This window comes from Eriocheir sinensis, chromosome 51 (genome assembly GCF_024679095.1).
Source record: "Eriocheir sinensis breed Jianghai 21 chromosome 51, ASM2467909v1, whole genome shotgun sequence".
In the NCBI taxonomy this organism is placed as follows: Eukaryota; Metazoa; Arthropoda; class Malacostraca; order Decapoda; family Varunidae; genus Eriocheir; species Eriocheir sinensis.
In genome coordinates, this window is record NC_066559.1 from 7,419,252 (window position 1) to 7,443,825 (window position 24,574).

At 40.9% G+C, this 24,574-nt stretch overlaps 1 protein-coding gene across 9 annotated transcripts in view; it reads left to right on the plus strand.

Annotated features, from left to right (window-relative positions):
- LOC126982620 (cubilin-like) overlaps positions 1 to 22,702 on the plus strand; it is a 182,142-nt gene extending 159,440 nt beyond the window's left edge. For 6 of the 9 annotated variants that reach the window (XM_050834815.1, XM_050834816.1, XM_050834814.1 and 3 more), the window contains 13 exons: positions 2,277 to 2,488; positions 3,808 to 4,015; positions 5,108 to 5,316; positions 5,865 to 6,102; positions 6,264 to 6,457; positions 6,571 to 6,790; positions 7,823 to 8,055; positions 9,392 to 9,580; positions 11,443 to 11,640; positions 12,092 to 12,205; positions 12,558 to 12,755; positions 19,288 to 19,376; positions 20,093 to 22,702. In XM_050834815.1, the coding sequence (XP_050690772.1) occupies positions 2,277 to 2,488; positions 3,808 to 4,015; positions 5,108 to 5,316; positions 5,865 to 6,102; positions 6,264 to 6,457; positions 6,571 to 6,790; positions 7,823 to 8,055; positions 9,392 to 9,580; positions 11,443 to 11,640; positions 12,092 to 12,205; positions 12,558 to 12,755; positions 19,288 to 19,376; positions 20,093 to 20,179 (2,389 nt within the window). In that variant the 3' untranslated portion in view covers positions 20,180 to 22,702. The remainder of the gene's footprint in view (positions 1 to 2,276; positions 2,489 to 3,807; positions 4,016 to 5,107; positions 5,317 to 5,864; positions 6,103 to 6,263; positions 6,458 to 6,570; positions 6,791 to 7,822; positions 8,056 to 9,391; positions 9,581 to 11,442; positions 11,641 to 12,091; positions 12,206 to 12,557; positions 12,756 to 19,287; positions 19,377 to 20,092) is intronic. The other 3 variants (XM_050834822.1, XM_050834823.1, XM_050834819.1) reach the window with 3 other exon arrangements.
- The last annotated feature ends 1,872 nt before the right edge of the window (positions 22,703 to 24,574 follow it).

The window sequence follows — 24,574 nt, forward strand, 5'->3', positions numbered from 1 at the left end:
AGTTTTTGACCCTGGTGGCAGCTTAACCCTTCTTCTGCACCATGAACCAAAAATATCACTCATATGAACTCGACTGGTCTCCTTTTTTACCTTTGAAAATAGTTGATGTGAGAGGCGGAAGTGTCTGACAATAGCGGTGGTGACGACGGGGCTGGGAACATTATCTTGATAGCGGAAACCCACGCGACACCACACACACGCACGTACACGCCCTGCCTACCTAGCATATCTCATTCTCAGTACATCCAGCCCTCCATTCACTCTGTCCTGCCCTGCCGCCAACGCTCTCCGCCCAGCACCTCTTTTGTCTCGAGTCGTCCCGCCGTACCCCTCCTCCCGCCCTACGTTTCTCCTTCCCTTCAAGACTGTTACGAGGCTCAAGGAGTATGAAGGACGGGAGGGGAAGAGAGAAAGGAAAGGATGTAGAGCCATAGAAAGAAGGAACAGCAATGGAAGGAAAAGGATGGGGAGAAATGGGAGAGAAAGAGGAGGAAGAGCATAAAGAAGGGAAGGAAGAGAATATGAAGACGGGAGAGAGGAAATATAGACATAGGAAATAGAAGAGTGACAGAAGGGAATGGAAAGGGAGAGAAAGGGAAGGGAGACCAAAATGAAGGGAAGAAAGGGAATAATAAGGTGAGGGAGGGGGAAAAGGAAGAAGACAAAGAAAAGGAAACAGAACCAGAGAAAATAGGAAAAAACAACGGAAGGAGAATAAAAGGGAGAAACATCAGAAAAAGAATAGGGAGAGGAAAAAGAAGGGAAGGAAGAAAATAAGAAGGCGGAAAGAGAGAGAGAGAGAGAGAGAGAGAGAGAGAGAGAGAGAGAGAGAGAGAGAGAGAGAGAGAGAGAGAGAGAGAGAGAGAGAGACCTTAGACCCTGGTTCGTTCTGCGTCATCTCTTCTTAGTTTTGCGAAGTTCTGCGTCCTCTGTGTAACGTGACGCTTCAGATTGGCTCGCAGGCGCTCTCGGACGTGCTCACGAGAAAGGGATGTGTCTAAAATTGTTCTTCCTTCGATAGACAAGGGAGACGAAGGTAAAATAATAAAGAAAATCCAGTCAAAATGCTTCTCCTAGTAAAATTAAAGTAAAAGTCAAAAGGAGATTGTAATTTACTTGGAGAAATGTCTCGATACGCCCTCGTGAAAAAAAAAATGTATATATAACGTTAACACAAGGGCATCACACAGTCTTATTCCTCCAACACATTCCATCTCTTCAGCGTACATCATAGAGAAGAGTAAATTACCAGACATCGAAGTCGTAGGAAAGAGGAAATACCATAGTGGGAAGAGTGTTGCAGAGTTTATCATGAAGAAAATGGAAAAGAAAAGGAAGAAAGAAAAAAGGAAGGAAGGGAAAACAGGATGGAAGAGGGGGAAAAACAGTGAAGAAAAGGAAAAAGGCAAGGAAGAAAGGGAAAGATGGAAGGAGGAAAACTTAAAAAGGGAAGGAAGGAAAAGTCTTGATACGCCCTCGTGAAGGAGTCTAAAGCCGTAGGAAAGAGCAAATACTGTTGTAGGAAGAATCTTTCAGAGTTTACCAGGAAGGAATGTTCGAAGTTAGAGGTGAGGACTCGTGATTTTCTATTTCAAGTGTTTGCGTGACGAGCTGTGAGGACGAAAAGGTGAATGAGGTCTTGTTTTTTGCTGAGTTTTGGAAGCACATGTTTGATTTTGTTTCGGGAGGAAGGGGAAAGGATGTTTGAAATTCCTCCCTCTGCCCCTCCTGCCTTCTTCAGTCTGGCGTCAGAGCAATGATTTCCATCCAAATGAATCTCCATTCCCTTTCCCTTCTTCCATTCCTTATTTATCCATTTCCCTTTCTTACTTCCTTTTTTTCCTTTTTCTCCTTCCCTCTTTCCCTTTCTTCCTTCCCTTGTTTTCCTTTTCTTTCTTTCCCTTTCTTCCTTGCCTTTTTCCCTTTCTTCCTTTCCTCTTTTTTTTTTTCCTTCGCCGCCTATCCCTGCGTCTCACCATCACCCTCTTCTTCCTTAGTTGCCTTTCTGCCTGTGTCCTATCATCATTCTTTCTTCCTTCCCTTTCCCTCTTCCTTCCATCGCTACCCCCTTTTTCTGCGCCCCACCATCACCCTCTCCTCTTCCTTTTCTTCCGCTGCTTTTCCCTTTCCTTCCCTTCTTCGCCTTCTTCCTCCGTCACCTCCTTCCCTGTATCCTACCATCACCCTTTCCCCTCTCCCTTTCTTTCCCTTTCCTCCTCCGCTGCCCAAAACCCCAAAAACTAACCCTCTGCGCCCGTCTCTCTCCCTTCCGACAGGTGTAACCATGAGTACCTGGACATCTACACGGAGATCAAGGACCCCACGAAGGAGGACTTGCTCAACACGCCCTTCGGAGGCAGGTACTGTGGCGGCATCTCCCCTCGCCTCCGGGTCTCCCTCTACAACACCATCATTATCAGCTTCTACACGGACCACGTCAACACCTCCACCAGCCTCTTCAACGGCACCTACAAGTTCATCAATGACTGTGAGTGCTCGGGGGCTTGCGTGCGTATGATGGCTGTAAGGTTTTTGCTGTGGTGGTTGTGGAGTTGTAGTGACTGTTGTAAGAGTAATGGCAGTGAATGGTGGTATATAGTGGTAGTGGTGGTGGTAGTACATTGGTGGTAGTAGTAGTAGTAGTAGTAGTAGTAGTACCAGTAGTAATAGTAGTTGTAGTAATGTGCTGGCAGTAGTAGTAGTAGTAGTAGTACCAGTAGTAATAGTTGTAGTAATGTGCTGGCAGTAGTAGTAGTAGTAGTAGTAGTAGTAATAGTAGTGGTCGTAATGTAATGTAATGGTAGTAGTAGTAGTAGTAGTAGTAGTAGTAGTAGTAGCGTTCCCATACCACCATATAAAGTTTATCATCTAGCAAAATGATGAACCTGTAAATTATTCAAGCACATTCAGTAATTGAAATTCGTATTAGAAAAAAATCAGGGAATTGTTCCTGGTCTGAAAAGGACGAAATGACTTGTTAGAGGAACGTTATAAAATTAATATGTGTGTGGCCGGAGAGAGAGAGAGAGAGAGAGAGAGAGAGAGAGAGAGAGAGAGAGAGAGATTGTGAGTGTGTGTGTGTGTGTGTGTGTCCACCTCCATCTCTCTTCCTTGTTGATTCATGTGTCTCCTTTTATCATTGCTTTCAATTTTACCCTCTTTCCCCCTTCTCCGCCTCTCTTTCACCCATTCACTTCCTTTCCCTCTTTCTCTGGTTCCCCTTATCATTCCACTCGGTCCAATTCGCCCTTCGCTTTCTTCCTCATACTTTCCTCTTCCTCCCTTCTCCGTTACTCTTTCACTCCCTTTACTTCCTTTCCCCTCTCCCTCCGGTTCCCTTTGCTTCATCTTTGCCATTATCTCTGTCTATTCCATCCAATTCGTCTGTATCTCTTACTTTTTTACCTTAATCCTTCTGTTTCTCCCCCATACATTTGCTCTTTCTCCCTCTCCTGTCTCTTGCACCCCCTTTACTTCCATTCCCTTTTTCTCCGGTTTCCTTATGCATCTATCATATCTCTGCCGTTCTCATTGCTCATTTTATCTTATTGATCTCCACCCCTCGTACTCTTTGCTGTTGTCCTTCGCCTTCTCCCTCTTCTACCTCTTTCACCCCCTCACTTTCTTTCCCTCTTTCTCCGGCTCCCATACGTATCCATCCGCACCACGCCATTGCTGATCACACTACCCATCCTATCCACTTCGTCTCTGTTGTTTTGCTTTCATCCTTATCTTTCTCCTCTTCCTCTTTGTATGTCACCGTTTTCTCACCTCCCATTCTCCCGTCTCCTCCCCTTCGCCTCGCAGCCAAGTACTCGGTGGGAGACTTGCAGCTGGACACTCTCTGCGGCTATGTCATCCACTCGGAGATGCAGAAGAATGGCCAATTCATGACCCTCACCTACCCCGGCGCCTACCCGAAGAACATCACCTGCTACTACAAGTTTGTCGGCAAGAAAGGCCAGCGCATCAGACTCGAGTTCCGCGACTTCGATCTTTTCTACGGCGGCCCACAGTAAGTTGGGGAGTTGTGGTAGTGGTGGTGGTTGTTGTGTTATGGTGGTGGTGATGGTGGTAGTGAGGATGGTATAGTACTTCCACGTGAAACTGGCCGATGGGGTAGTGGTGGTTGAGGCCCCGCTCCGCACCCGCACCTTGCCACACACGCAACACCTCTCGCTTCCTCTCACATGTCAGCTATTTGCTACCTTAAATGAATTTAATGAAATAACTGGATAATCCAATTAGGTCATATTGTTTACGTAACCCTAACACGGAAGACAGAGTGACAACAGGGGTAGGGGGAGGGCGTGTTTGTCTCGGGCTGAGGAGCGGGGAAGGAATGGCAAGATTGGAAAAGTTCTCACTACGAGCCAAGTTTAGGGAGGGAGGGATAAGGAAGTGTGGGGACGCGGGGATGTGGAGAGTAGATGGTGATAGTTCGTATGTATTGCACGGAGAGAGAGAGAGAGGATTATTTTCATCGTACAGCCTCTACTAAGGGTGGCTCCTCCTCTATAGTTTGCTTCTCCCATCCTAGAGTAGCTCTGCCTTTCACTTTCAAAAGTGGCTCAGCCTTCCTGCCAGGGTGGCTCAACTGTCCCTCGCAGAATGACTCAAGGCAGAAGATGAGTTTGTAATATTTGTTTTTGTCTACTTTAAAACTGAGGCTGAGGCTGGGACATGGAAGGAAGTGTTTAGGAAGGAGTACTGGGAGAGAGGAATAACAGATGGGGAAAGAGGAATAAAAAGCAAGACTTGGATTTCATACACTTTGCCTCATTACCCAGTACTGTCATGATAAGAGAAGAAACTAAAATTCTTCTGGAGGGAGATGAACGGCCATCATCCAGGCCTTGAATAACCAGCCCGGCAAGACCATTTAAGGCTCAAAGATACAGAACTACAGAAAAGCTTCAAGTGCTCTCTTTTTTCTGCCAAACTAAAATACCCAGACACAGCTTGATAGTATGTGTGTGTCTTGAAGATAGAATTAAAATCATTTGCCTGAGCAAGATGGAGTATGTACAGTAACATCACACAGAAAATGGGGAGCAGTTTAGAGAGGCCATGGCAGATGTTGAGGGTGATTATTTAATTCCCTCAGCTGTCCGTTTGATCAAGTGAAGATTTATGACGGGTCAAGCCGCATCTCTGCCCTTATCGGCACATACTGCGGCCAGCAGAGAAACCTGGTCATCTTCAGCACCTCCAGCTCCCTCCTCCTCACCTTCAACACCCTCGAGCGCATTGCGGACAGCCAAAACAGAGGCTTCCAGGGCATATTCAACTTTTCTGAGAGCTACGTCAACTTAGGTGAGTGGAATTGAGGTTCTTCAGCTCCCAAAATGTTAATTTATCATACTTTTCATTCTTTTCCTCCTTGCAGTTTTTTCTTACTTAAAAGTAATGATGAAATTCATGTTCCTTTCAAACTATGAAGCATCTTCTGTGTAATATCTTAGTCAAAAGCATATTTTGTTATCTTTCAGTCTTACATGCACTTTTTGTGAAAGTTGATGGTTCTTTTATAGTAATTACTGGTAATACCTGTTTTCAATGTGTCCCTGCTCAACATAGACTTAGTACTCATAAGTGGTCATGACATGAGTTTTGACAGGGTATGCCTGAAGCTTGTGTCATTTTCAAAGGCCATGCTAAAGATCAATTTTCTTTGTAAGAATCAATAATGTGTTCTCCATCAAACTGTTAAATCAGTAATCTTAAATCAATTCACATCAAATCAGCATTCCATGCACCTCATAATTTACCCATCATTTTGCTGTAAACAGACTAAGATATACATATGACTAGGCTGTGTTGACTTAGGCACAATAATTTCTTATTTTCTCATTGACGTTCAGGCTTCATCAATGCCTCAGACTCCGAGCACATCCGGGGGACAGAGTGTGACCAGCGCATCCTTAGTAAAAAGGAGTCCAATGGCACAGTCTATAGCCCCAACTACCCTTTTCCATACCCTTCAAATATTGTCTGTAGGTACTTCATCTATGGGCTCCAAGATGCCCAAAACTTGGAAAGAGTTAGACTACAGTTTTTTGAAACTTTTGATATACCTGCTGAACCAAAAGGAGATAAAAAGTGAGTAGTCATGACTATTACAATTTGGTTAATTTGTCTTGAAATTATATAACAAGGATGGTAACTCTCACTGACCGCTTGCATTTACAAAAAACACATCATATCTTTTAGTCCATTTAAAGCTCATTACCTATTTCCTTCATGTTTTCCTCCCCGAACAGCTGTTCCGACGGGTATCTAAGGATATACCTGAAGGGCCAAGAGACAGAAAATGCCTATGACAACCCCGACAATGAGGTGTGTGGGAAGGCTCTGCCCCAGACAGTGGTCTCCTCAGGGCCCAGGCTGGTCATGGTCTTCAGCTCAGGGAAATACCATGGTGGAAGGTTCAAGGCACATTACAAATTTGAAACAGGTTAGCCTTGAAGATAAATTATGTCATTTAAGCCGGTGTACAATGGCAAAACCAGGATTTTTGTCAAGAGGGCAACCGATAATACAAAATTATTATTTTCTCCCTCTGTACAGAATACAAGATCCCTGGCACACCATCCCCTGACGGGAAGTGCACCTTCACCTACTACAGCTCAAGCCGCAAAGAGGGCACCTTCAACTCCCCTCGGCACCCAGCCAATTACCCGTCCAACACCACCTGCGAGTTTACTTTCCAGGCCAACCCCGATGAGCAGGTTCGGCTGGCATTTTCTACATTTGAGCTGCGCAGTGACAAGAATAACTTGACTTACGGGTGAGTATTATTTAGTGTTTGTAAAATAACTTTATTAACCAAGCATGTCTAATTCAACTTTGATCTACTACTGTGCTTCAAAATAATGCAGTTCATGCAATAATACAGTGTGTAGTTGAAAGAGTAGTAGACTCTTGATTCTGTGGATTAATAGGAAAAATGGGTTGTCTGAAAAACCTGGCAGTCAAAATTTTCTGAATTAATATTTAACAAAAATTCAACTATAATTTTCCACAATAATCAATCAAGATTTCTTTTGGAAAATTAAACCAACATACTTATAGCATCTTTCTCTTTTGAACCAATTGTAGGAGAGAAAGTTTGAAAAAATACTATCAGTGGCCAAATACATATTGATACAAAGTGCACTTTCCTCACAAACATTACCAGGAACAACAAAAACAATACATACAATATTATTCCCTTTTTATTTGCAGATTCAATTATTTGTGATCTTTTCTAGAAAAAATGTAAATGTGAAATATTCTTAAATGAGTGGCACAAACTTGAAATTCCTGCCACATGTTTGGTTCAGTGTATACAAATGCTGGAGGGGCCCATGCTGCCATCACTGCCGCCTCACCCCTTAGTTGGGCGTTATGCTAAACAGTCATCACTATTATTTTCATTGTCTTCATCATGTGTTTTCCATATGGTTCCTGGACATAGTTCAGCCACATCAAAGACAAATACAGTAAACATTTGCTGTTACACACCTCAGCATAACATATTTTTGCCTTAACAAATTTTGGGGGCCAGTTAGGCACATGCTAGGGTTTGCCAAACAAGTTCAGCAAGTGCGGGATTCAGTTTGGTGATGGGGTGGCCTAACATGCACACACGTGTTGATTGGCGGCGGTGTGAATGAAGCTGACTAGGCAGTGCATGTCTATAGTTGGTTCACCCAAGTCTGAGGTGTGCATTATCATGCACTGGCAACCTTCTGCCACACAGTGTGTCTGATTGCGTGGATAATATTTTGTTAGCCTATGCATAGGAAAAGGAAAACATTAAAATTGCCTCACTCTTCAGGAACCACTGTCAAGAGGACTGGGTGGAGATCTACAATGTGTACCGCTCTGAAAGCACCAACGATGAGTGGCAGCGACTCAACGGGCGGTATTGTGGCCAGGCAGCACCAGGACCCATCGAGAGTGAGATGGAGGCCGTGGGTTTACGGGTTGTTCTCAGAACAGACACCGAGCATGTCCATAGTGGCTTCCAGGCAATATACCAGTTCAAGAAGAAGGATATGCTGTTTAGAGGTGAGATGAAAATTGATTCTTTTTAGTTTGAGTATCTTGGTCATCCTCTTTCGTATATATTGAAACGTTTGCCTTAGGTATCTCAAAAATTTTCAACAGTAGCTCAAATCTCATCTTTCTAAACCACCCTCCCAGAGATTCTATTTCTCCTGTACTCTTATCTTCAGTTTCCTTTCTGGCTCATCTATTTCTGTCCTATGAGGAGACAGCACTGGTATTCCTAAACCTGTAGATGGTGCTGTTTCTCAGGGCTTAGTTTTATCATCTTTTCTGTTATCCATAAATAATCTTTTCAGAACTGACCATCTTGTTTATTCATATGATGATGCACAATTCCATGATTATTACTGTGTCCAACACGACAGGGTCCATACAGTTCAAGGGTAGATGCTATACGTATATTGCTTACACTCAAGGTTAGATGCTATAGCATGTTTACATGTAACCTCTGATCTCAGCACTGCTTTATAAAAGCAGTGATTTCTGGGCATTTTTTCTAGTTTATTTTTTCCTTTCCTTCTCAAAAACAAATTTATTGCTTCCAACTAGAGCAGTGGTTCCCAACCATGTTTTCAGGCGTCCCCAATTATACACCTCTAGACATGACTGCGACCCCACTAGTTTAATTGTATATGTGTTATTATAATATAATAACACCATGATTGATATTTTGAGGTCTTGGCGACCACAGGAAAAATGCTTACTAACCCCACTTGGGGTTGCGACCCCAGGGTTGGGAAAGGAGGAACTAGAGTATAAATTTTGGGGAGAAAAAAAATCAGATACCAAGAATCAGTTAGAAAGGCAAAAAGATAACCAGCAGAATGCTTTTTCCAGAATCCAAACTGATAATCAGAGAGGAGGTTCAAAATTGATATATGATTAAAAAAATCACTTCAGGAAACTTGCTTGAGATGAAACACTTACTTTTGTACTTGGCTTTGACCAAAACAAAATATTAAAGAAAATGCATGCAGAGTAGTTGTTAGTTCATTTCCATGTTTACAGAAGTTTACATTTTTCTCCACACACTAATTAGTGTCTGATTCATATCTATTAAAAATCATTTCCTGCTATGACATGAGAGAATACTGTGATGCATAATGTCTACAAAAGATAGAATATCAGATGCGGTGTCCATCAAGTTTTCTGCTGTTTTGCTTTTATCAAATGTTATACAATTCCACTCTTGAGATATATAGTCAAAATTATTATCCAACACATGCTATTCCAGTTCTAAGTATGATTCTGAATGTTTCAGTACTAACTCTGTTGGCCTAGATCAAGAAAAATGTTAGTAATTTTCTTCCTCTTGACACATTTCTCACTACGGCAGACTGTGGTGGAAACATCACCAACGAGGAGTATGGGATCATCCACTCACCTCACTGGCCCAACAAGTATGACGGTCCAGACCCAGATCGACAAGGGGGAGCATTCTCCTGCACTTGGTTCATCCACGTTCGCCAGTACCACAAAATACTGCTATGGCTTCAGTCCTTCTCTGTTGAGGGAAATCCAGCCGGTGAGTCAAAACATAATTTACTAAATAATCTTTCTAAAGAGCCGACTCAAGGGCAACAAAAATTATATATATAAAAATAAAGTCCGCTACTCACCGCTCCCACAACAGAAAATAGACAAGAGTAGCCAAAAGAGAGGTCAGTTTCGGATGGAGAGGTGTCTTGGTACACTCTTCTTGAAAGGAGACAAGTCATAGGTAGGAGGAAATACAGACGAAGGAAGGCAGTTCCAGAGTTACCAATGTAAGGGATGAAAGAGTGAAGATGCTGGCTAACTCTTGCATAAGGGGTTTGGACAGTATAGGGATGGGCAAGAGTGGACAGTCGAGTGCAACGGGGCCGCGGGAGGGGGGGAGGTATACAGTTAGCAAGTTCAGAAGAGCAGTCAGCATGAAAATATCGATAGAAGATAGAAAGAGAGGCAACATGGCAGCAGAATTTAAGAGGTAGAAGACTATCAGTAAGAGGAGGAGAGCTGATGAGACGAAGAGCCTTAGACTCCACTCTGTCCAGGAGAGCTGTGTGAGTGGAGCCCCCCCACACATGAGATGCATACTCCATACGAGGGCGGACAAGGCCCCTATAAATGGAAAGCATCTGTGCGGGGGAGAAGAACTGGCGGAGACGATACAGAACACCCAACCTCGAGGAAGCTGATTTAGTGAGAGAAGAGATGTGAAGTTTCCAGTTGAGATTTTGAGCTAAGGATAGACCAAGGATATTTAGTGTTGAAGAAGGTGACAGCTGAGTGTTATCGAAGAATAGGGGATAGGTGTTTGGAAGATTGTGTTGAGTTGATAGGTGGAGAAATTTTAATTATATTATAACTCTCAAATGCTAATGGATACTAGCAGATTAGCAGCCAGATTCCCTGACTGTTCTCCTAACTTTATGATGGAATCTTAAATTTTGTTTATGGCATGGGCCTGCAAGTTTAACATAACCAACCAGATGGAGATTTGGTAGACTATTTGCCACAAGAATGGTGTCTGAAATCTGGGACTAATACTCAGTTCCTAGGCTAGTGTCACACATTCACGATCTTGACCCCCGACACCTGACGTCAGCCACACGCCGACAGTTTTGGAAATTTCAAAACAATCAGCCCCCTCCCCTGCCTCTGTCACCTATCAGCAGTAAACCACAACCATTGGAGGTCATTCTCAACAACTTTGTTTCAATGTGGTCTGTTTACAATGGTCAGAACATGCATCTGGCAGTGCTACATTTTTAATGTTGGGAGTCAAGATCATGAATGTGTAACACTAGGCTTAGCATTGTGGCTGCTGGGGGTGGTGGCAAAATGTTTAACTCAGAGATGTGGTGTTCTCCAAGTTCCACATTCAAGTTAATAGTTAAATGAAAAATAGAATCACGGTTGCAGTAGGACCATACATTTCTGTGTAAGGAGTATATACATTAAGCACTAGTTATCAAATGGAGAAACTGGGTTTTTGAGGCATTCAAAACACCAAGTTCCTTCTGCCACTTTCAGAAATAATAGCAAGGTCACTGGTTAAGCATCCTGTGGTGTTCAACCTTGAGTTGTATAACTATAATTACTACTCCAGTGAAGGTCCGTCGTTAAATAATGCTGAGTGATGCAGAGTTGAGTCATCAACGTAAGAGTGAAAATCAGATAGAAAGCAAATTGGAGAGAGAACAGAACCCTGCACTGGGTTACCAAAGTTTACTTCTCAAGGCATTCTCAGGTACCCATTTAGACCAGCTCAAAAGGGAGGAGGTACAACTTGGTGGCCTGTGTGCCAGCTGCTCTGGACTTGATTGAACCCTTTGTTATGACATGTGCTAACCAGTAATAAAATCAAGCATACCTGAAATTCATGACTTGCTCTTTCACCAGAGAGGGGCTGTCCTGCAGCTGTGGTTCGGGTCTGGCCGGACCTGGACAAGGTGCCAATAGAGTTATGTGGAGAAGGATTGAGTGATGATGCCTCTCTCATTATCTCCAAGTCGTCCCTTGTGAGGGTGGCCTTCCTCACTGCTGATAGAGCTGTGGGAGCTAAAGGATTTGAGGGCATATGGACAGAAATACAAGATAGTAAGTTTATACCTCTAATATATGCTTCTGGATAGCTCAGACTATTTATTTATTTATCTAAATATATTCTACACTTCCTCTTTATTCTTAATTATTTTGTCGTAGATATGTCAGGGCTACAGATTATGTAACAAAGTATTTGTACTCTTTCAGCTCTACATATTGCACTGTATTCAATAATAACAAAAAATTCCCCCTTTTTTACAAATCCACAATACTTCATACATTCATACTTAAATATCCTTCCTTCAAAAACAGCAAAGCAGTAGCAGTAGCAGCTGTAGTTTTTGCAGTAGCAATAGTACAAGGAGTAGATGAAGTGGCCAAAAGCTGAAATAAGAGCAGTAGCAGTACCAAAGTGGTAGATTATTTTTAAGCATCATTCACCAACCAACTTGGATATGTTAAAAGAGAGTACAGTTCAGGTCCTTCATTGCACTTTTCCCACCAGGTCCAAAATGTGAACAGTTCCTCTGCTCAAAAAATAACTTCTGCATATCGAAAAACCTGCGGTGCAACGGTGTTCTGAACTGTGGAGTTGGAGATGTCTCCGACGAGGACAACTGTGAGTAAACAAGGACTGGAAATAAGCTTGCTGTATTCTGTAATATATCCAATGGATCAGCATCATTCTTATATACATATGTTGATGGCAAAGCCAGTCACTTTGAAATATCTTATACAAAGGAAAGACTCTGTGTGCGTACTTCAACACAACCACTGCTTGTTACTATAGATATAAGTGCTGAAATTCATAAGTGATATCGTTGCACATGCCATCATTAAACTGGAAATAATATGGAGCACAAAAATTATTACTGATCAGTGGTCCTGAGTGTCACTAGAACCATCAGACTTATTATACTATTAACTTGCATCTCAATTTTACAGAGAACTGTGTGGCACTCTCTTTGCAGGCATAAAGGACCCAGTGGTGAATGTGCTGATGCTGGTTGGGGTTGGGCTGGGCATCTCGTCGGTGCTGCTCATAGTTGTCTGCATTTGGTGCCACCGCAAGCATGTCAAACGGCGGGAGGAGGGAGCGTTGCCTCACCATGTGCACGTGTGTGAGCGCGGCGCACGCTTTGCCTCAGTGGACAGTGTAGGCAACAGCGGTATTGACGTATATCATGTTTGCCCTTTTTGCATAAGCTGTCCTCTTTACTACACTGAGAAGAGCATGGAGTACACGCTGGAGTACTAGCCAGGGCTGCTAGCTGCACAGGAGTGACACATCCCGGCCAACACACAACAGGCATGGCCCCACCACTGCACTCAGTAGTTGCAGGCTATACACACAAAGACACACACACATAGATGCACACACATGCATACACACATGCACATACACACACATACATAAAACTGCCAACAATGAAAGAAAAGAAAAGGATAGAAAAGAAATGACAGTAATTTTTGTACAATCAAAGGATATGATGTATCATTGGAAAGGACCTTTCTGTCTGAGGTGGCTGGAAAGCATGGGAACATTGGTGCAACTAATAATGCAAATGCAAAGAAAATATATATACATTAGTTCATAAGTATATTTCATAAAAGTATGACTGTAGACAAAAGACAGCCTGAATGCACTTGACCCTCAATAGCCTGGACCTAGATTTCCCATTTATCAAATTTCTGGGACAAAATCCAGGATCCAGCCATTGTCAGACATTATGCCTGGTCAAGTCTGGGAACTGAAATAGAATCCGGGTAAAAATTCTGGGGCTCGGCTAAGTCTGGTGGTTGCCAGACACATGCCTGGCCAAGTCCAGGTATTCAAACAAAAGTCTGGCCATACAACAGCCAGTAGTGAATGGATGCCAGGTGTCAGTCAGGGTTTGTGTTCTGCCTCTTAACCCTTCTTTCTTTGGGGAGGCGGTGGCCGAGTGGTTAGCGTGCCAGACCCGCATTCCATGCGTTGTCCATGATGCTGGTTCGAACCCGCCACTAACCACCTGGGATTTTTCAAGTCACCGCTGAGTGGCCTAAGACTACCCACATGCTGTCCTGAAGACCACCCATCAACCCGGACTCTAGAAGAAGCTGTACAACGCAAGTGAAATCAAGAATGAGCCAATAATAATAATGGCGCCACTATCAACAACTGCCTGCACCATGATGGGCTCGGGCAGACCATCAGGCCCTAATGTAATAGCCTACTGGCGCTATAGGCCACATGTGAAAAAAAAGGAAAAAAAAAAGAAACGCAAAAGTTTTTTTCGGGTGATCCCCCATGATGCAAAAGTCATCGGAAAATACACTTCGAAACTGAGAAAAAGTCATAAAAGATGTTTTATAGAAAATTTTCTGGTGCACCCTGCTGTGAAATCCGTTTCTTTCTAGGTTGTCGCATTTGGCTGGAATTCTATGATTCCCGAAAAATTCCAAATTTTTACTGGTGCGATGTACAGAAAAAAAATTTGAAGAAAAGTTGCTCATTTTATCACAATGGAATCTGAAAAATATAGTTATAATCTTTGACCAGGAATTTACTGCCTACAGAGAGCCAAAGTTGTGGTAAAACTCAATTAATAATTTTGGTAAATTTTTGTAGACTTTTCATTCTGGAATAAATCTCATTGAATAAAATTTGTAGAAAATCATCAGTATAACTCAACTGTGAAATCAGATTATGACTTAGACTGACAGTTTGGCTGGAATTCCATGATTCCCCAAAAATTCCAAGTGTTTACTGGTGCAACGTACAGGAAAATTTATTGAAGAAAAGTTGCTCATTTTATTGCAATGGAGTCTGAAAATATTGTTTATAATCTTTGACCTGGAAAGTTACTGCCTACAGAGAGCCAAAGTTGCAGTGAAACTCAAAATAATAATTTTTGTAGTTTTTCATTCTGGAATGAATCTCATTGAATAATAGTTGTAGAAAATCATCCGTATAACTCAACTGTGAAATCAGATTATGATTTGGACTGACCGTTTGGCTGGAATTCCATGATTCCCAAAAAATTCCAACTTCCGCTTCCTACTCCTCTGAACACTCCTGTGAACAAGATATTGGTTCATCTAGAACATCAGGTAAATCAATGGAGGTGTCAAGACTATGCTCAGCACGCACACGACGAGCAGAAACTAAAGGAAGACCGCCAAAACAGATCGGCTGAGAGAACATAATCGCTCTGCAGACGCCATGATGTGTCGGCAGGCATTGTAGACTATTTTTAGCACGGAGTCGTCTAAGGGGCAAAAGAGGTTCCAGTTAGTCACTTAGCATCGACATATACATAGTTACGCACGCCGTTCAATTTCCAGAGAGCTTTTCGTTCTGTGGCGCTAACGTCATGCTCGTCACCCACGTTAGAAAAAATTGTATGACGCCAGCAGCATAGGTGTCGTTAAGGGGTTCAGTGTGTGTGGGCGGGGCATGAGGTTCCAGCCAAACCCAAAGATCCATCAATTAAGCTATAAGCTCTTTTGGGGGTGGGTACTGGCTGGGGATAGATGGTGAATTAAACACACACACACACACACACACACACACACACACACACACACACACCATGCTGTTAGGAAAATACAAAAAGGGTAAAAAAATTCCTCACATCGGTACATGTAGTTTGAGCATCCTCCTATTTGAATTCACAAAAAAACAATCCCATGCACACAAATAATAAAAGTAAGTGGCAGTATCCTCATCACGCTGCCACTGTGTGTTGGCTGGGCAGGAGACACGCACACGATCACCCCTAGACATCCTCTGAGGAAAAGTGTGTGCAGTTGGCTCTTATCTCAGGCTTCCCTGTCATTCACTGATTATTTTATTTTCAGCAAGCTTATTCTTTATTTATTTTAATTTTCATCCTACATAACATCTGAGGGAAACTTGCTTCTGGTATGATATCAGTGCTGTAAGGTAATTCCATTCTTAGTGATGCACAAATAATTAATGGTAATTATAACTAGTTTTGCTACAGATAGCTTTTTTAACTGTACCATATTTAACTACCATTTATGATAACATTTAAGACATTTTATTGTAGTTCATTGTCAAGTTCACCTAATCTAGTGAAGTATTTGTTTTCCCAGTCCCCATTTTTGTCTGCTGAAATAGTCACAACACAAGCATTCAATCTTCACAGTACAGTAACTCAACACTGCACAAGATTTCCATAACCCTCAGTCACATTTGACGAGTAACCAGACTGTCACTCTTCCAAAGTGTACTGTACAGCAAGACCTGAAACAAGCCATTTTACCACCCTCCCATTACACAAATTTGTGCAGTAAGAGTATTCTCCCTGTATATAACTGTCCCAGAGTGTAACAGTCTACACTTGTGCCTAATATATATTGAAGCCGTTACAACTAAAATGCAGCCCCTTGTTCCCTGTCCTTGCAGATGCCATGCTCTGTCATCCACCTTTTCCATTCCCACAATGATTTTTGGCCGCTCATGTCGCAGCAAATTTGGCCACATGTTTGTGAATGAATGAATTTGTTACATGTGGAACATGTGAATGAGCCTAAAAAGTTTCACATATTTTAATGACTGTAAAATAATTTAAGTAATGAAGAGTAAATCAATTTCTACTAAACAACCGACATTGAAACAAACATTTCATATATATATATATATATATATATATATATATATATATATATATATATATATATATATATATATATATATATATATATATATATATATATATATATATATATATATATATATATATGAATAAATCATGCTCAAGATATATGCTGGCACATAATTAATTTTTTAAAACTGATTAGGTACCCTACATAATATAATGTATATCGTACATATAAAACATCTACACCAAAGACTTTCCTAATAAAGTTAATGAGTTACATAAGTCAGTGTTAGATTTACCATAATGTTAACAGGGAACATAACATGATAACTGTACACCTTATTTGTCCGGTATATAATTAAACAGTTATTCTTTGTGGACCATAAGTACTTTCATTTTCTCATTACGTATTTTACAAATTTCAGTACATGAAGAGACACTAATACAGACTTGACTATTGGCCAAACATGAGTTGTTTACATTTTGTGTAGTTCAGAGACTCACCCAAAGGAATGGTAGGGAGGAGGGGCTTCGTCCTCCAGTCAGTTGAGGAAAAGTCTTGAAATTGTCCAGGATAAAGGAAGAATACGTCTATAATTTAAAGTATCAAAGGTAAACTGTCAAACTGCCGTAGTTACATGTCCGTACAATACCACTGCTCTTGGTAAATAGATGTTGGAAATAAATCATTGTGGTGATATGTCATGCCTACAAACTTGTATCCCTTTCAAAGCTTTGGTGTTCACCTGTAGATTTCATATATGATGACATTATCACAAACAAAGATTTAGATTAAAATTTTGCACGAGTATTCTCAAATACTAGAAAATTTTATTTTTTTCAAGTCCTATAAACCGTCTTAAGAAACGGGTCATTTAGTAGCCATAATCTCACTAACATGCCACTCCATCTTTGTACCTTATATTGTGTAGCTATTTAGAAATTTGTGTTCTACAGGGAAACCTGCATGTTATTTTTCTTGACTATTTTCCCCTCTCATATCTCTTTCTTTGATGTTTTCCCCTGCAGTGTTAATTGTTATAGAGGCAATCACACTTGTTTTCTTCTAAAACAATTTGTGAGGTTTAGCTTTAGAATCAAATGAAGGCAAAGGAATTTAGAATTAGGCAGCACTCTCTCACTAAAAAGTGGCAAACACATACTGTATTATGAGGTACTCCATCACTAAGCAGAAGTTTGTCAATTCATAAATCAGAAAATAACAAGTCATTTTGTGTATGTCTGTGCTAAACAGATGTGTTGAAATCCATTGTGCACAAATTACAAAAGCCAAACCTAAGATCTCGTTCATACCTCGAAAAAGGTTTTGTTATAAAATCTCTTAACAGTATAGTGAAGCATAATCAATGTTTACTCTTCCTTATTTATGTATACACAAGAGTGTGTGTGTGTGTGTGTGTGTGTGTGTGTGTGTGTGTGTGTGTGTGTGTGTGTGATATTTTTATATATATATATATATATATATATATATATATATATATATATATATATATATATATATATATATATATATATATATATATATATATCACATTTGGTGACTAATTGATGCCAGAGAAAGCTCCCCCAATTTAAATTCACCAAAAGTAACTCATTTGAACAATAGGAAAAATGTTAATAGATACCAGAGCCATCAGTCAACAGTATTAGTTTTTACCAGAAATAAAAGTTTCATCCTCACAATACAAAGAAATGGGGAAAAAATAGCACTTAGCCTCCACTAGATAATTAGGACGGCAGATTCTGCCGCTACCACCACAACAACTGTCTGCATCAGTAGCAAAGTCTGCTGCCCTCATTGTTTTCTGATGGCTCAAGTGCTTATTTTGTCCTTATTTCTATGCACTATGAGGACAACCCTTTTAATTCTGCTGAGTTTTATTTGCTACTAATCTGCATTCTTTGTTTCACAGGATTCACTAGTTTTTGAAAGGGGGAATTAAGGAAGGGGGGAAAACAAATAAATACTAGTGACTAGTGAGAAAATAAATGTCAGATAAATTTGAATCACATCAAACAATTTCATCATCATAATTGGAGTATGACCTGCGCTACAAAGTTACCAAATAACTTTCCCACACATTACTCGTGTTTTGGCTCCTTTTCTTCCACTCTTGAGGTTTATCTTTGTCCTCACACACCCCACCCCACTGATTGCTCTTTCCAGCACTAATAGAGGCCTTTGATGCCATAACACACACAGTGAATGGCAGTGGACTACACTGAGAGGAGTGAGAGGTGGCATACAAATTATCACATGCAGTATACTATATGTATAAATATGTATATACAGTAAAGTCTCTTTTTTGGTGTGTTCCAATTTGGAGAATTTGCATTTGGTGGTGCCAATCACTTGGTACCCTAATTCTCATTTGGCGATCATATTCTCCCATTTGGGATGGGTGGAGGGGACAGGCCAGAGTACAGCAGGGCGGGAGCAGCGGAAGGGGTGCTGCCCTACCGCCATGCTCGCCTCTCCACTGCACCAAACTTAACAAAGGATGAAGATTAAAGAAATTTGTGTTTTCATCTCTTCTTTTTATTATCTCTTGGTCTCCAATAATGAATGGTTGAAAAAAATGAGGTTTTAAGGCACCAAAAAACTAACACTATATTAACTGAAAGCACTGATACCAATTAATCTTATTTTCATTGTTTTAATGATTCGTATTTGGTAGATTCAAATTTGGTGAGCTTTCTCTGGCACAAATTAGTTGCCAAATGTGAGACTTTATATATATATATATATATATATATATATATATATATATATATATATATATATATATATATATATATATATATATATATATATATATATATATATATATATATATATATATATATATATATATATATATATATATATATATATATATATATATATATACATATTCTCCCTAGAGCATCTTACAGGAAATCTATGTACCTGAACTGCTTATCACAAGTACTACCCTTGAGAAACTCTGCATTTCATTATCTTTAGTGTGTGAATAGCTCCATTCTGATTTTATTAATTTTTCTGTGGCATATTTTATTTTATTTTGCCTTTTTTTGTGTTGCTTTGAAGCCCTGCTTGATCCGTCGCAACAAGCCTTTGGGTACCTACGCTTGACCCCTCATATCAGCCTTCTACCCAGCTTTCATACAACTGTCCAGGTAGCCCTATAATATTTTGACAGTTGTAAGTTAATGTCCATAACCTTTCTTTTCTTGATGGAAACCATGTAGCCTTGAATGCTTCAGTTTCATATTAGTCATATGATTTTCCTTGTGTCTCCATTTTCATGAGTTTGGTGCTTTATTTCATTTAATATTTAGTGGATAAGTGTTAGTAAGAGATTTGGTTATATAATGAAACTGAATGACATTCAGCTTTTGTTATTTGATAATCTATATTTCTTAAACTCAGTTAAAATAACTAAAATTCAAACATAAATATATAACTCCATGAAAAATCTATGTCATCATATTCTCATATTTTTTCACAATATTCAATACACAGCCATCTTATTCATTGTAAACACCATTTCATTACACTTTGCAGTATTCATGACTTCACCGTACATGCATTGTAGTAATGATTTCTGAGATGATTTCTCAGTGGGAAAAAGCATCCAGTGAAGCAGTCAAGTGCATGTACCAGACCATTGTCTTTCAAAGTATACCAAAATGATGCAAACGTTATTATAAATTTTAAAATCTTCACTTTATAGTTTTGCTTCTTTTGTCTTTGATGTTATAACTGACAGCTTATATTTTGCATAATTTATCAAATAACATCTGCAGTATACTGCCTGCTGCCGTCACTGACCAAGTCAAACATGCTCCTATGTGTCTGAAAAAAATATCTAATGTACCTTTGTGGGTTTCAGGGTGATCGTAATCTGTCTCCCGTCCTGGGTGCCCGCCAGGCCCACCACCTGAGCCGCACCTCACTTCGTACGGAAACAGTCGTCTGAGACTACGCCCAGCACCACCCTCCCTGTGGGCTGATTCCCCCAGGCGGTGGTGCTGAGGAATCGCGAACACCCACTCCAACAGCCTCATCACACCACGGGCTCCTCATGTACTGAACCAGGACACACTCCAAGATATCTTGATGGCCATTTTAAGAATCCAAGATAGATTGGCTCACATATGTTACATGCACAAGAAGACAGAGAAAGAGGTAACGCTCGCCTCAACTCACTCGACTGGTGAAGTACTTGTTACAGTGATTTTGTGTTGTTATTTTCAGTAATATGACACTAGTATTTAACAAGACAAAAAAGTATGAAAAGTTATAGTAGAGACTAAGTTGTTATGACTTTGATATCTATTGTTTTGGTGACAAAATATCGTTGGAAATAAGTGAGAGTCCCCGTACCTCTATTTTTATGAGAAGTGACTTGTGCAACACTGGAGCTGCTGTGCCGCGCCCCGCTGCAGGAGCTTCTCACAGGTGCTAACATGAGTGGTGCAGCTACCGTCTGTGGTCATGCAAGGGCAATCAGTAATTTTATTGTGCTAACATAGGTTGACTCAAAGCTTATTAGCAAACACCCTACAGTAACTAAAACAAACAAAGAAAAGTTAGTACACTGGGTTTTCTAATGAACACATTTTTAATAGATTTTTTAATGAAAGTACAGATCTACAAAAAAGTTTATAGGAAAACATGCAGCCCCTATAGAATATGGGAGACTGTAGAAGAATTTTATTGTTGATAGAAAATGTTAGTTCAAGTCATTATGTTCCAGTGAGAAAGAATTGATTGCTTGTGAACCTCTTCACAAATACTTCCTAATCCACTCATTGTGAAAAAAAACATTGAATATGCATAAAAATGCTACCTGGAGGCATGTATTATTATGGTGCTCAACAAGTCACCACCAACACTACTGTAAGACGTGTGCTCAATATCAGATAGGATAAGAGACAGTCTAGTTGTTGTGATGTTGAGATTATTTGTTCCAATCCTATTTCTTGTTCATATACTGATGTTCTGAGACCTGTTACCCTTTCTGCACATCTGTTCCATCTGTGCTTTTTGCAGTAGTGAGGCATGGTAGTTCCTCTTTGCTTCTAGACTCCCCTTTCAAACCATTTACAAAAAAACAAAAACAGGAAAAGGCTTTGTGCCTCACTACTTGTTTAGAACTAGTTATGATTCTGTCATGGGTTACAATTTATAGCATCATTTGTGACTGGTCCTGTTTGTTTAAGTGGTTGAACAAATTTGCATTTGACTCATTTTATAGCCATTAAAGTAATTGGTATCTCTTCAGTGATTGGTCACATCTACCATCAAAGAGAACCACCACTCTTAGACCTCAGAATCCACATTAGCTTCAGTTCTTGGAGTTTCCACACTACAGTCCTAACCCTGGCTGAGTCAGGTGGCCAGCTTGTGTAAGAAGCTGCTGGTATAATTATTATGGTCTTCCCCCTGACATGGAATCACGTGAGCAAGGATAACTTATTTGATTCCTGGCCCAGGTCTTTACAAACATAAAGCGGGTTTATCGGTGTAAGTGGCACAAATGTGGACTGGCTGCTGTGTGATGTCAACTGGAACAATGATACGGACAATAATGGGTATCATAAGGTGCAATAATGTGCAGCCCCAGGAAGTGCGACTGTCGGAACACTACGGCAGATGAAGCAAAGAAATGTATCTGTTGCGCATTGTTCTATGTGTCTGTCTCTTTGTTCTTGTTGAATGTTAAGTTGGGATGTGTCTTGATTCCCAAACTGATCAAAATTACCACAAACTAAACAAGCTCAAAACGCTTATGCAGAAGCATTCCCTTTGATCATAAAGCCACACTGTGAGACAAATGACAAAGGTAGTTGCTCCTCTCCAAGATTCCTTTGTAAAATACATTACTAGAAGTCTCCACTGGACGTAAATCATTTTCAGGTCATTTATGTCATTTGCCCCACAGACCATACCCTAGAAACCCCTTACAAGTGCATCCACATTTTTCATAGTCAGGGATCTAGGCTTGAGAGGAAGTTTTTAGATGTTGTTGATGAGGAAAGTGACATAAATAGCCGTGAAATGAAGAAAGCGAAAAGTGGACTCGCTGTACATACGCATTGAGTCCTAGGGTCTCTCAGGTCCCGTCATAGAGGCGCCCCTGTGTGCTTATGCCGCCGCGCCCCACCGAGGAATGCTTGGAGGGTGTGAGAATACAGTGACAGGACAATGCAGTTTCTTACTTTGACAGCCATGGTTTTCATAATATTTTCAGGTAATTTTAGCACATGCTTGGTGATTATTATTATTGTTGTTATTATTTTTTGGAATGTAATACAAAGCTTTTATGATGTACTGCTGACTGAGTGTATGTGCGAGTGTATATACAGCAACAACCAACTGCCCCAGTGTTTCCCAGCTTAACCATAGCTGTGTTACACTCATGTAAGATATGTAATGATCAATCTGTCTCAGTATATCTCATAGTATCAAATAAAAAGTTTCCAGATTCCTTTCTAAATGAAGCTTTCTCATTTCCACTTCAGCTACCTTTATCAATATTTGTTATAACACAGGCATACCCTGCTTTACGAACGTTCAGGCAGCGAAAATTCACCTTAACGAATTTCATGTTTTACTACCATTCACTCATTTAGTGAACACCAAAAAATTTTGCTTTAACATTTTTTTTCCCGTGGGCAATTTTATACAGAGTGTAGTTTCGGTCAACTGATTCCTGCTAACTATTCTCCAAATTTATCCACATGCCAACTCCATGCTGAAGGTGCCAGTTAACAATCTAATTTCCTCATCTAGAAAAAGGAATATGAAAACTCAGAATAGGGTGCATTGCAGGTCAGGTCAGGCTAAATCTCTGGAGAATCTCAGAGCAAGTTGGAGTCCCAGAGGTGTTGTGTGATTGGCCCACTGATGTGTGAACACTCCTTGCCACTTCACCAACCCAGTCTGGGTGGGCAGGGCTCATAGCCATATGGTAAGCAATCCACCTAGGAGAGGGACAACTCTGATCACAAACCCAGGTAAGTGGGACTCGTTAGCCATGGTAGGCAATCCATTTAGGCCATCAGTTGCCTCAGTCCTGCTCCAAACCAAGATGAAGGATGATGTCTTCATCAACCCATCCAACCCCATAAGGGAATATAAAGACAAACGAAGAAGAAAGAAAATTACAGGTCATTACACCTTCGAGGTGCAGTGGTTAATGTAAAGTAAATTAAAGCTGGGGACATACACTAAAGCTGCGTGTGGCCTCGGTGCTCATCTCCGTCGCATTGACCCTTGAGCCTGTGGTGAGAGGGAGCCCATCACCTCAGGACACAGGGCCAGTGTGACATCCGAGTTACCACAGTTCACCATCCCCATGTTTCCCCAGGTACCCATTTATTGACCAGTCCGAAAGGGAGGATGAACAGCTGGGTGAACTGCACACCGACTGCCCGGACAGGATTCGAACCCAGGCCCGCAGAGTAGTAGCCAGGCATGCTGACCACTTGACCACGGAGCTACAAATTCACGGACCTGAGTACAAATCCTGGCCCTGGTAGTCGGCAGGTCGGGAGGTAACCCAGATGTCACAGTGGCCCTGTGCCCTGGGGTAATGGATTCTTTCCACCACAGGCTCAAGGGCCACTGCAGTAGAAATGAGCACTAAGGCCAAGTGCAGCTATGGTGTATACCCCAAATTTTACCTTTTACTTTTACAGGTCTCCAGTATGCATGGCAACTCTGAGCAACCCTAATTTTAACTGGGGAGACAGTGGCTCAGTGGTTAGTGTGCAAGAGCAGGATAACACTGAGAAGAGGAACCAGGAGAGAATAATTAATATAATCCAAAAGAGCAATCATGGAACACTCAAATGAACATAAGAAAGGAGATACTTCCCAAAACAGTGTATGATATATACGTCATATACATAGCAGTCAGGGACGTGAGAACTTCTTATCTCAAAATTTTGACTATGATGTTTTGCTATCACTTGATTTTGGGGCAGCATCTTTTGGGTCATTTAAAGTAAAAGACCACAACGATTCATTTTGGGGTACTATAACTTACTTCTCACCTCTGCAGTGAAATGCTTAGCATCCTTAACTCAGAATCTGCAGGTCTGGGTTTGGGCAGTTGGCATGCAGCCCACCCAACTGTGCAGCCTTCCTTTCAACATGGTTGATTAATGAGTGTATGGGGAAACCTTAGGAAAGTAAACTGTGGTAACCTGGATGTTACACTGGCCCATTGTTGGGTTAATGGGTTCTCTTCCACCACAGGCTCAGAAGGTCAATGGGACAGAGATGAGCACTGCCCACAAGCACAGCAGGCATATGTTCCCAATTTTGCCTATAACATACTTTGCCAATTTTCATACAAAACTGA